The sequence below is a fragment of the Solenopsis invicta genome, chromosome 11 (genome assembly GCF_016802725.1).
Source record: "Solenopsis invicta isolate M01_SB chromosome 11, UNIL_Sinv_3.0, whole genome shotgun sequence".
NCBI lineage: Eukaryota > Metazoa > Arthropoda > Insecta > Hymenoptera > Formicidae > Solenopsis > Solenopsis invicta.
The window spans coordinates 14,656,349-14,669,762 of NC_052674.1; the positions used below are offsets into that span (position 1 = coordinate 14,656,349).

The window sequence follows — 13,414 nt, forward strand, 5'->3', positions numbered from 1 at the left end:
CAAGTGATTACGCGGTTGATAAGGTGTACGGTATTCTGCTCGTTAAAAAAGTACCAGAATTAATAAAGGACGGAAATAACAGTGTGATTATGACCGAATTCGTAGGACTTAGAGCATAAATGTATGCTCTGCGCGTTGATGGTGAAAAAAACATAAAGAAAGTCAAGGGAATCAAGAGCAACATTGTAATAAAATCGATAACTTTCGATGATTACAAGCGATGTTTGCATAATGAGATTGAAATAACACGACAACAAATAACAAGTCAAGTATTAGATCGAAATTGCACGAGGTGTATACTGTATCCGAAACAATAATTGCTCTTAGTCCGTATGACGATAAGGGCTATATTATGTCAAATTTTACCAACACATTGCCTTGGGTACATTATAAAATACCAATGTAAATAAAACACTTAATTTGTATAATATATGTATATTTGTGTAATTGTAATAAAAATTACAAATATCTTGTAAATAAATTTTGTACAATACATTATCCTTATGTATCTACAAATTGTGTGAATTATCAAATCCTAGCCATTTCACATAAACCTCATTTCTCCTTTTGCGTAAAATTTTTTCAACGAGGTACAAGTCAGGATTAGCGCTAACTCGCTGCAGCTCATATTCGTAAAATCTGCCGGCGGTGTTTTCTATAGAAATCTTTCAATAAATATGTTACAAGATTAGTTCTCTGCACTTTGACAATTTTAAATAGCTCCGTAGTCCAATTCGGCATATATAACCTTCATCAAAGATGGTTTTAAATTTGTTCACTCGTACCGATTCACCCATTTTGAATCGCGCGGGTGCAGCGATTTTTATGCAACTATACACAGTAGATAAGAGTTTTTTGGCAATCGCAGGGATAACATTGATGGGTCGCATACCAATAGTGCGATGCCTTTGCGAGTTGTATTCTGATACGAAACATGGCAACAAATTGATCCATTTATAATTTCCATTAAGCGTAAACTGCTTCCATATGTCGTTCTTCAATGTTCGGTTCGACGACTGACGCCTTTATTACGAAATATGTTGAATAATGATTAATATCATGTTTTTTCAATAGTTTCTCTACCGTAGCGTTGTAAAATTCCTTTCTTCTGTTAGTCTGCAAATTTTTCGGACATCTTTCATCGTCTTGAATTATCTTTGTAATCGCATTAGCCATTTTATTGCCACTCTTGGCCTTGAGAGGCATGAGCCATGCAAACTTGCTCAACATATCGATAGTGGTGAGTATAAAGTCTGTTAGAAAAGTATCCGACCTTATTTTTTTCTTTTGCGAAAACCTGATGGATTTAAATCAAGCGCGCTTGCACTAGCCGACCTTGAACCTTTGAATTTTTTTGCACCTGTCGATTTTTTTGAACCCGTGAATTTTTTTGCACCTGTCGATAGCGTCAGTCGCTGGCAAGCAGCATTTGAGTGAGATTATGTGTAGTGCTCTTGTCGCAGCGTCAGTTTTTAGGTCTTGTTGCAATTGCGAAGGCTACTTGATCTCAGATATCTTTTCAGGTATGACCACAGCGTTTCTTTACGTACGTTAGCTGTGGTCGTACCAGAAAAGTACATATCGTTTATTGGCAGTATCGCCATCATCTTTAGGTAGCGCTACGTGACGAATCTTACGTGACTTTGCATCAAAATTGGCAGAGACCACGCAAAGAGCGTTATCGTGCACGTAACTTCTTATTAATCCGCTCCATTTGTAATACGATTCCGCTATTTCCGAGCGATATCCCAAATTTGTTGATTGACATTTCAACGTTGACTAAAATAATATGAGTAGCGCGACTCAATTTATAATTAAACCAGCTTCGCAAAGTTCCTCAATAATCAACAGGATCTCATTGTTATAAGCGTTGTGTCGGCTTAGCGCAAAGCCTCAAGCAATCGAAAACAATCGACGAGTTCGTTCGGATCGTTCCAATGAACGTAATCAATCTTGTTGTCGTTTAATGTAACGGTACTCGGTATACCTCGTCCAACTTTATCCAATCTTAACATAGGGGAGATTATATTTTTGTACTTGTATCCTTTGTTACATCCAGTATTGGATTACATTCGCCATAGTCTCGCCTATGTGCGTTTGTAGTTAATATGAATATCCTTATATTTCTTTACATCGTCACTAGTGTAAATATCAGCGTTGAATATTTTCATAAAAATTAATTCGTACAGATTTCGAGTACCTTTGTATCTTTTACCGTGAATAAATATCACCGTCTATGAATATCATCATGCAAGTCGATACATTTGTTATCAAGCATCGTTCCAGTATTGCTGAAGTAAACTCCGTAAACGTTATCTACATTAACCGTTTTCTTACCGCTCAAAACAGCTCCCATATATTTTTGCCCCAATAGGCCACAGTGTATTTGTAATTCTTTTTACCCCTTAGACGTTTCCAACTGTTGTCGAACAGACATCACGAGGGGCTCGTCGGTGATTTCGAAAACCTCTTCAACGGAAGGTGCATGATTCTGCAATAAATCGCTATCTTGTAAAATTTGTGATGCTTTATTAAAATTAATTGGTACAGTGTGCGATTTAATTGGAGTAGAAGTCATTATTGAATTATTAAACAAAATGTTCGACCGCTTATGTTTTTGGCTCCGCGTATTCTTCATCTCTCAAAAAGAATGCTTCACTCTCAGGTGGTTTACACTCATCTCCAACGGTATTTTCAACTCCAAAGGTATTTTTAACAATCTATTTTAGTAGTTCAATGATTGGTCTAAAATATCTTTCTAATGCGATATCTTTTACCGGTTTTTAATGCGCGATATTTTTTGCGAATTGTGTTACTCGTTTTACAATCTGTTTAGCTATTTTCTCGCAATCCATGTTACTATCCATGTTGAACATTCAACGACAACTAATCACTTTATAGTATTGCAAAATCGTTGAATCCTTTTCTATATCGTCCATCAACAAGCGCGCTCCCCTTGTCTATCTAGGAATGTCTTGCCGCAATTTGACGAACCACAAATGATGCCGCGTATATAAATCGGTAGCACATTCCCATGTGTGCGTGTTTTTATTTCGAGCGTTATCTCGTCATCAAAATTAATTACTCTGATTGTCTGCACTTGCCGCACGAACCGCATATTTTCTTCCTCTTCACGGTAACAATAAATTGAAAAATTTTTTATTGAGAGCAGTTTCTATTTATAGAAGTATGTAGAGTGAAATCGCTCAGTATGCAAAATGTTTCTTATCGTGTCAGATCTCTGTAATGTACACAGTTTGACTACCAAACAGTTAAAATATATATCGAAAGTCGTTTTGCAACAAGAGTTTCACAATTACATCGATCATTTATGGGACAAATTACCCAAGCATATAAAAGCAGAATCGGAGGTTCAGCAGTACCGGTGTTTGAAATATTATAATTTATCATCTCAGCATATACATATAGATAATCCGATGCCGAAAGAATTGACTTGAGAAAGAACTGCTGCAAATACCTGCGAAAGGCTGCGGCTTGTTAAATCGCGTGAATAATGCACTTCCTTTCAAATTACATATCCCCGGTTATCAGTAGTGCAGTCCAGGAACACGTTTAGTAGAGCGATTGGCTCGAGGTGACCGAGGCATCAATCCGTTGGATGCGGCGTGTCGTGAGCATGATATAGTCTATTCACGCAACGATCTTGCAAAAAGACACGTGGCTGATAATATACTCGCCGCGAAAGCACGGAAACGCATTATAACGAGAGATTTGAGTCTTGGATAGAAAACCGCTGCGACAGCAGCTTGGGCGGTTATGAAGACCAAGATGAAAATCGGTATAGGTCTGAAATCAAGAACAAAAAGAAGAAGACAACGCGCAAGCGGATAACAAAACGTGGTGATATCCTATCCGTCTTGCCATTGTTGGGAGTTCTCGGGTCATTGGTCGGAGGAGCGGCTGGAGTAGCAAAGATCGTAAATGATAACAAAGCGCAGCGTCAACTGTAGGAATTAAAACGTCATAATCGTGTCATGAAACATTATGGAGTTTATCTCACTCCGTATAAGTGCGGTCGAGGAGTATTGATAAGAAAAAAAAATGTCGACGAAATGTTAAAAATGCCAAGAGGTGTTACTACAAACTTTGAATTACTACAACTAGTAAAACATATGCACATTTCATATTTCTGAGGAATTTTCATGCGTACTTCATTACCAACAGTGGAGCACGCCAAAACGAGAGCGGTATCATAAATTTGGATGGTGTTAAAGGACCGGGTACTCATTGGGTGGCGTTCGCAAAGAGAGAGAATTGTGCTATGTATTTCAACAATTTTAGTAATCTTCAACCACCGCAAGAATTAGTGCGATAATTTAACAGTGACGTGACATGTATCAAGTACAATCACGCGCGTTATTAACGTTACAATTAAAGCAACTGTGATCAACTATGCCTACGTTTTCTGCAATCGGTCGACAATTAATTTAAAGATCAACATTTCGCTATTTAACTCAGTATACAACATGTCACTGACGTTTACGCTAACCGGCAAGAGTAGCGTCCTCACGGTAAGCTACTTTCCAGCTGTAGATTTTAGCGATGGTAATTACGAGCTCGGTCTGATAGATTTTGAAACCTACAATAAGATACCTAATATAAATTCCTCGAATAACAAATTTTACTCTAACAAAGACGACAAGAAAATTATCACTCCCGAAGGATCGTACAAACTGCGTGACATTGACAAATATCTGAGACATGCAATATCTCATGTCCCAAACGATGTTACAAGGAAGAAGTTGCTTCGTAAAAAAATCGATAAAAACAAAGATAACAAGGTGATGATTCGCGACAACAATAATACGATGAAGAGCAAGATCAAATGCTGTTATCAAATAAATGTTATCAAATCCGACAACACTGAATCGCTGTAGGGATTTTCCTCGAATCGTATGCTAGAACTTCGACAATGGCACAAATCGGACTTATCTATAAATATAATCAATGTAAACATCATTTGCATAGAATGTAACGTGACCGTTCGTGCGTATAGCAATGACAAGTGCGTTCATACGATACATGAATTTTCACCGAGTGTTTCTCCCGGGTATAAAATCTCGGAAAAGCCTGCACAAATCAATTTACCTTCCGACCGTCGTACGGAGCATTACTGATTTGACTATTCGCATTGTGGATCAAAACCGTCGATTTCCGCGGAGAGGAAATTACCGTTAAATTGCACGTACAAAGACGATAACGTAAGATGCTCGTGCTGAATGAACAAGAGCGAGACACAATTTGACAACAAGAAGACGATAATCAAAAAGACAGCAATCAAGAATATCCAATTGCTCGGTAAAAAGAAACTTACCACATTAAACGTTGCATATTTGAGATTACTGGGATTTGCCGTACGAAATTTCTGAGATGTCTAATATTCTAAACATTGGAGGTGAGCCGATCTTTGACGATAGCATCGTCAAGATTGAAACTCACTCGTACAATCCGTACGCCGACACTACTTTTGGACATAGTGACGAAATAAGGATACCTATACAACAACAGGACTTACGCACATTGCCATGCAAAAGTTTTCTCTACGTTGAAGGAAGATTAGTGAAGAAAAAAAAAATGATGATAATGACGATGATGCATCGAAAATAAAACTTGGAAATAATTGTGTAGCGTTCATGTTTGATGAAATTCGAAATCAACAGCGCGGAAATTGATCGCAACAGAAACGTTGAAATTACCAATACTATAAAGAACTATGTATCTCTTACGTTTAACAAAGAAATGATAATGCAGAATGCCGGATGGGATATGTCATCCATTCTGTGTGAAAATTATTTCAATTTTTGTGTGCCGCTAAATTTACTGTTGGGCTTTTGCAAGGATTACAAATGCATAGTTGTTAACGCAAAACATGAATTAATTTTGATACAAGCGCGCAATGATAACAATTCTATTGTGGGAACGAATAGAACGACGAAACCGAAAATTGAATTGTTTAAAGTACAGTGGCGGTTGCCATATGTTAAATAAAATCAATAAACTATACATACTACAAGCTTTAAAAAGCGGGCAATGTCTAAGTATGAGTTTTCGTTCCTGGAATTTGTATAAGTACCCCTTGTTGCAAAGCACAACCAAACATTCGTGGGCTGTCAAAGCTGCAATACAATTAGAAAAGTTTCGAGTCGTTATCTTTGCGCTACAGACTAGTCGCAAGAATATCATGTCTCAAGATGTTACTATTTTTGACGACTGTAATTTGATCAATGTGAAACTTCATCTCAACTCTGAATTTTACCCGTACAATGACTTAAATCTATACTTTCGTAAATTTAGATACGCTATCCTATTTGAAATGTATCAACGTTTTCATAAATCTTATTATGGACGTGATTGTTACGATACGCTGCTTAACGTGGTCACATTCCTGCAAAGAAGACCTTTTACAGTCATTGATTGCTCGCAACAAAACGAGTCCATAAAAAGTGCTACTGTGGATGTGCGCATTGAATTTGATTGCAAAAAAAATGTACCTGCCAGCACAACTGCTTATTGCCTCATCTTACATGATTGTATAATCGAACGCTGTCCATTGTCTACCGTTGTATGCAAAATCATGTAAAATGTAACGTTAGCAAATATCTTCAATAAATACCGAGATATTTTGTGATATGGTACAGTCTCAAAAAATTACATGCCATGGTTGTGCCGATATTTGCGGATCTGCAAAGATTTACGTTGGAAAAAAATTTGTTGTAAAGGAAGTGGCATTATTGAAACAGGGAAACGTTCTCACACATTACATTTTTACAAATTCCGTGCCATGGAGTGCATTAACAAAATCAAAGATCTTGCGTTTCCTGGTTAGTTGCTTATCACCATGGATTGCAATGGAAAGACGGGATAGTTTAGTATTGGAAAGCGAAGCCTGATTACAACAGCTATGTATGACAAAAACGATAATGAGGCTATCATATACGTTAAGGGGCATAAAAAATGAGAATGGCTGAAGAATATATTCAATGTCAATGTGAGAAATAATGTTATCATCGAGACCGTGGATGCTGATTACGAAGATATTAAAACTTTAAATAATTTGGATACTACGAACACTATACAATGTGACAAACATGTAAAGAATTGCGCTGTGCAGAATGTATTTAAATTATACAATTATTGGTTACAATGTCAAAAAGATGCTTTAAAAAATATACAGGGTGTCCGTCCATAAATGTCCGAGCAAATATCTCGTAACTGGTTGAAGTTAGAAGAAAGTTTAATAAGGAAAATTTACATGGTTTTTAGTCGGCTACAAAATGCACGTAAAGAAATTTTTTTACTCGTCACCTTTTTGAGTTATGAAGGTCAATGTAGGTTTTTTAAATGGGTACCTATAATTTTTTTTGCATATTTACATAGTAGAGGTAATTTTCAATCAAAATTATATTAGGAAAAAAATTGCTACGACGCATCGTTTACGAGATAATCGGCATGCAAAGTATTAAAGTAATAATTTGGATCGAGTATTGTTGAACAAATTTGGAATATCAAATAGGTTGAGAAAGTAAACATTGTTTTTTCATGAAATATTTATTAACAAATTAATTAAGAAATGGTTCGAAATTGTTACCATCATGATCGATACAGCATTCAACGCGTTTTATAATGTTTCTTATTGTTAACTGCAGCATTTCTGTTGTAATACTTTCAACAGCTCTAGTGATTTTATGTCGTAAATCTTCTTCATTTTCAGGAATAGTTGCATAAACAATATCCTTAATATACCCCCAACTTCTGTTGTAATACCACATCTCGAGCATACCACACTTTTCCGTAATTGTAAACATTGTTCTCACGCGCTCGTATGAAGTCTGTTATATCGAACAGGATCGCTGACCTTCAACTTTTCAAAATACACGACTGTTTGATTTGTAAATAAAGTATTTGTATAGCACGTAATATGAATTACAGGGTAGTATGAGTCTGTTAGTCAATCGTCTACATACGAGCGCGTGAGAACAATGTTTACAATTACGGAAAAGTGTGATATGCTCGAGATCTGGTATTTAAGTATGCGTAATGAAAATGAAGCACGATTACTTTATCAACAAAAATATCCAGAACGAAGAATACCAAATAATCGTACATTTCGACGAATTGAAGATCAATTGCGTCAAACAGGATCGCTAACAAGACAACGACGTACAATCCAAACAGATGAAGAAAAAGAGACAAGTGTGCTATTAAGTTTTATTGAAAACAGACGTACATCCATAAGAACAGTAGCACGTAATTTAGAATTATCGAAAAGTTACGTACACGCTGTACTAAAAAAATTCAAATTCAAACCGTTTCGTGATAATTTAGTACAAGCTTTACATGAAGGAGATGCAGATCGCCGATTAATGTTCTGCCACTGGCTTTGAGTTAATTATCGCACTGACTTTGGTTTTCTTAATAAAATATTATGGTCTGATGAATCTTGTTTTTCCAATTGTGGTATGGAAAATCGATATAACGTGCATACTTGGTCCGATGTGAATCCACATGCGAAAAGAGATAAAGGTTTCCAACGCAGATTTTCGGTGAACGTATGGTGCGGAATCATCGGAACAAAAATTATTGGACCTTTCTTTTTCCATGGTCATCTTAATGGTGACAAATACTTGGAATTCTTGCAAACAACTTTCTCAGATTATTTACGCGATCTTCCATTATCAGTTTTTCGAAATATTATTTTTCAACAAGATGGTGCTCCAGCACACAATACACGTGCTGTAATTAACTTTTTAAATAATAGATTTCCTAATTGTTGGATGGGTACTAATGGTCCTGTACGATGGCCACCGAGATCTCCGGACTTGACACCTTGCGATTTTTTCCTTTGGGGGTATATTAAGGATATTGTTTATGCAACTATTCCTGAAAATGAAGAAGATTTACGACATAAAATCACTAGAGCTGTTGAAAGTATTACAACAGAAATGCTGCAGTTAACAATAAGAAACATTATAAAACGCGTTGAATGCTGTATCGATCATGATGGTAACAATTTCGAATTAATTTGTTAATTCTTAATTAATTTGTTAATAAATATTTCATGAAAAAACAATGTTTACTTTCTCAACCTATTTGATATTCCAAATTTGTTCAACAATACTCGATCCAAATTATTACTTTAATACTTTGCATGCCGATTATCTCGTAAACGATGCGTCGTAGCAATTTTTTTCCTAATATAATTTTGATTGAAAATTACCTCTACTATGTAAATATGCAAAAGAAATTATAGGTACCCATTTAAAAAACCTACATTGACCTTCATAACTCAAAAAGGTGACGAGTAAAAAAAATTTCTTTATGTGCATTTTGTAGCCGACTAAAAACCATGTAAATTTTCCTTATTAAACTTTCTTCTAACTTCAACCAGTTACGAGATATTTGCTCGGACATTTATGGACGGACACCCTGTATATATAAACGTATTTATATTTTATTTTATCTTTCTCTGTAATACATAAGTATTATAATTCGTAGACGTTAAACGTTTAATAATAGTATGATTAGCGTGTCAACCATACTATTATCAAATGTCTAACGTACTAAACTCGAACGTCTGTAGTACAACGTAGTACGGTAGACATACGACAGACGTATAGTAGACGTACGACAGACGTATGGTAGATGTCCGATAGACGTACGGTAGACGTATAATAGATGTTTGATATCGGTTCAATAGACGTATGATGCACGTTCAATGCACGTGCGATCATGTTATAAAAAGTGTTTAGTATGCAACGGTCACTTGGTATGAGACACTGCTATATCTCTTGATAAAACATATCTCTTGTGTTATCAAAAATTTAAGCTGCATGGTAAGATAACAAAATTGCTTAGAGGTGTTCTCATTTTACTATGAAAACAATAAGGTAGCAACGTCTCGAAGATAAATCACGTACATTTTGATTGTAAAAATAAATGGGCTCTGCTCGCTAGCGTTAATCAGTCAGTCAGTCAGTTAACCATAAACTGTGACAAATGTTACGGTTACTTCACTCCCTCAAAGCGTTACGTATGTATGCGTTCTCATTGGGCGCAAAAGCGCTACCGTTTGCTTGAGAGAAGCAAAAATGTGCAAATAGTTCAACCCTTGATCAAGGAACTTTCTCGAGTAGTTGTAGTGCCCATAGTAGCACTTCATTTACGACAAGAGTCGCCATTATGGTGACAATCGTCTGATCTGGAGGTGGAGGCCTATAACCGAGCCCACTTCATTGTCGATCCTCTCCGGATTATTTTTAATATAACCAGTGGTCATCTGGTGATACAGATCGTACCACCCCGCTCTTAAGGTAAGTTTCTTTCTTTTTTTTATAATTTATTTTTTCATAATTTCTGTATTGTTTTAACTTATTCTTACGACGCTTATTATCTTTTTATTATATTACTTACAGGAAGAAGAGGAGGATAAACATAACGATGTGCCACCACCACCATGTCACGCCACGTCACACATAAATTATTCTTTTATTGTTTATAAATTTTTTTCATTTTTTATAAATTTTTTTCAATTTTTATAAATTTTTCATTTTTATAAATTTTTCAATTTTTTAATTTTTATAACACTTAAAAAAATAAATATAAAATAATAGAAGAAAAAATAACTATAATATTATTTCCCTATCTTTGTCCCACCATTTCTTATCCTTTATATTAATAAGAAACGCGTGCGATTATAGCGTTGATGTGTGAACGAGCACTTTGAGACGCGTACGAGCGAAAAGGCAAGCGTACGAAATTATAATAAGACGAGAGAAAAAGCGTACGGGGAGGGAGTGAGAGTGCAATATATGATATGATGAGTATATGAGAGGGAGTGAGAGAGCAAACACACGTGCGCTTCCTCAAATGATATCATCTTCCTCTACGCTATGGCTAGCACGCGAGGTGGCATCACCCACTCCAAGACGCACGACGTCAGCACGACAAAGAGAACATTTGCATGCAAGCAAACATCTTAAAGCGCGTACGAGCGAGAGAGCAAGCGTATGGGGAGAGAGAGAGAGAGAGAGAGAGAGAGAGAGAGAGAGAGAGAGAGCGCAACATATGGGTATATGGAAGGGAGCAAGAGAGCAGTGACATCATCTTGGTCAGTACGGCAAAGACGCGCGCCTGTGCTCTTCCTTAGTGAGCTCTTCCTTAAGTGATGTCACCTATGCCATAATTAGCACCGCGAGGTGGCATCACCTCCTCCAAGATGCACAGCAAAAATATGTGCCATGAAATGTTCCTCCCGCTTCCCGCTTAACATCATCTCGGTCAGTAAGCCTCGCGCTCTCCTCAAATCCCATAAAATGATTTTAAATCCGCCTTAATATCCTACTATTGTAAATACTTTTTAATAATTGTTTTATTTTGCAGTAAGCGATTTGCAGAAAGCTATTAACTGATATAATTACAAAAAAATCAATATTTTAACTTTTGCAAAATTATGTTAATAACAAATAATTCAGAACTATTGTAAAAAAATTATACAAAATATTGACAATGCTTCAGTAAGAATGCATTTTTAAAAAATTTAAAAATTATTAAAAATTAAAATTAAAAAATTTTAAATTGAAATAACAGTAATTTTTTATCTTAGATTAATAAATTTCTTGATTCCCTAACTTGCCTGGTTTTCCTGATTTTTTCAGACCGTTATAGCTCTAGTAATTTACTCAAGGACAAAAATGACGTATACACAATATTCCTTACCTTGTCAATATCGTTCTCCCATTCATCGCCCTGGGCTTTGTCGTTCTTACTCTCATGTGAAATTGTATTTGCTCGTCGCGGTTGTCTCGGCGTACGTGGTTGCGGACTATAATTCGGGCTGGGATTCAAGCTAATGTTAGGACTTGGATCTTGATTCAACGTTGAGTCCGCAAGGCCAACATGCTGCCGACTCTGCGGCCTTGAATGTGGCAGAGACGTCGTTCCCATGAGCGACATTAACGGTATAGAGCATTTTGCGGCGTGTCTCCTCGCGGACGCCCTTCGGGAAAGACATTGCGTCGCCAGATCATAAGCTGCAATTAGATAAAAAATTTTGAAAAAAAGTAGATTAAGAAACAGAATATAAAGCATTATAAAAAATTTTAAAGAAAAAGTTAAACAGTTAACAAAAAATAACAAAATAAAAAAAAGAATGTAAACGTGACAATTACGATCAAATTAAGGGGGCATATACATCCAAGAAGGTCAAAAAAATCAATTTTTTTATTATTACATATTTATAATGTTTAATATTTCAAGAATGTATGGTGAAAATTTCAAATTAAAATTCCGAAAAATAATAATGAAGTTATAGCCCTGATAGCACATTGGCGCACCGCACCGCGCGCGCGCGCCGCTGACAATAATGGAAATAGACAATAATAAAAATAAATAGAACTGTGGAAACAATAATAATAATGTGTAATGATTTGTAAACGGTGTTTTGGAAGCATCTCAATGTCAGCTACAAGGATATGCTATGAAAAATAGTTCAGGAACTCCGAAACAAAGTCTTTTTTAGAACTTTTATCACGCGCTATAATACTCAATTTCTTGAAACCTATGACCTATACGGTCTCGCTTCTTTTTTTTTAATTCACATTTTAAGCTGTCAACTATTACTGATTTCAAGGATTTTTATTAACTTGTTGTACAAACTAAAACGGTCCCTTGCGAATTTTACCACAATTATGATTGGACCACGGCCCGTCCCTTCGGTTTTGTGTCTAATACCTCAGTAAAGACGCATTATTAAAGTGCTGTGTTGGTGGATATACTCAAAATAGTAATAAAAGTTTTAATAATATAATTTGGAAAATAGCCTCCAAAACAATGCACAGCGGTACTTGTACAGTAGAAATTGCTGCAGAGACATAGCTGCTTGCATATTCAACGATGGTATAACATCAATATTACGAATAATGAGCATTATGGGCATTTCTCTCAGACCGAATGCACATCAATATGCTACGCGCGAATAATCGCCGCATAGCGCAAGCCAAAGTACGCGCACAGAAACAGACAAAAGAAGCGCAAATACATCGCCGACAACAAAATTTAGACGATATGTACATCGCATCTACTGCAGAAGACTTATATTATGGCCCTGAAATTGACGACTCTGTGTAATTTAAAAAATTTTCGTGTTTTCTTAATAAAAACATATGTTAAATATTCAAACGCGTTTTTCTCGAAACGACATATTTCAAACTGGTACCAGAAATATCTCGACAACCACTGAACCGATTTGCTTGAAATTTATATTGGTTATTCCACACATGATTTTCTATCGCGTATCAAAGAGGTTTTTTTTTAGATCTCTTAGTTTTTTGGGAGAAGCGAGAAAACGAACAAATTTTATATTGAAAATCGCAACTTTAAGTTTAAACGCTCGCCA

The 13,414-nt window shown here is 36.0% G+C and overlaps 1 protein-coding gene across 5 annotated transcripts in view; it reads right to left on the reverse strand.

Annotated features, from left to right (window-relative positions):
* Positions 1-13,414, reverse strand: part of LOC105203442 (protein spire) — a 330,825-nt gene that overhangs the window by 41,264 nt on the left and 276,147 nt on the right. For all 5 annotated transcript variants that reach the window (XM_039455090.1, XM_039455089.1, XM_039455093.1 and 2 more), the window contains one exon: positions 11,737-12,050. In XM_039455090.1, the coding sequence (XP_039311024.1) occupies positions 11,737-12,050 (314 nt within the window). The remainder of the gene's footprint in view (positions 1-11,736; positions 12,051-13,414) is intronic.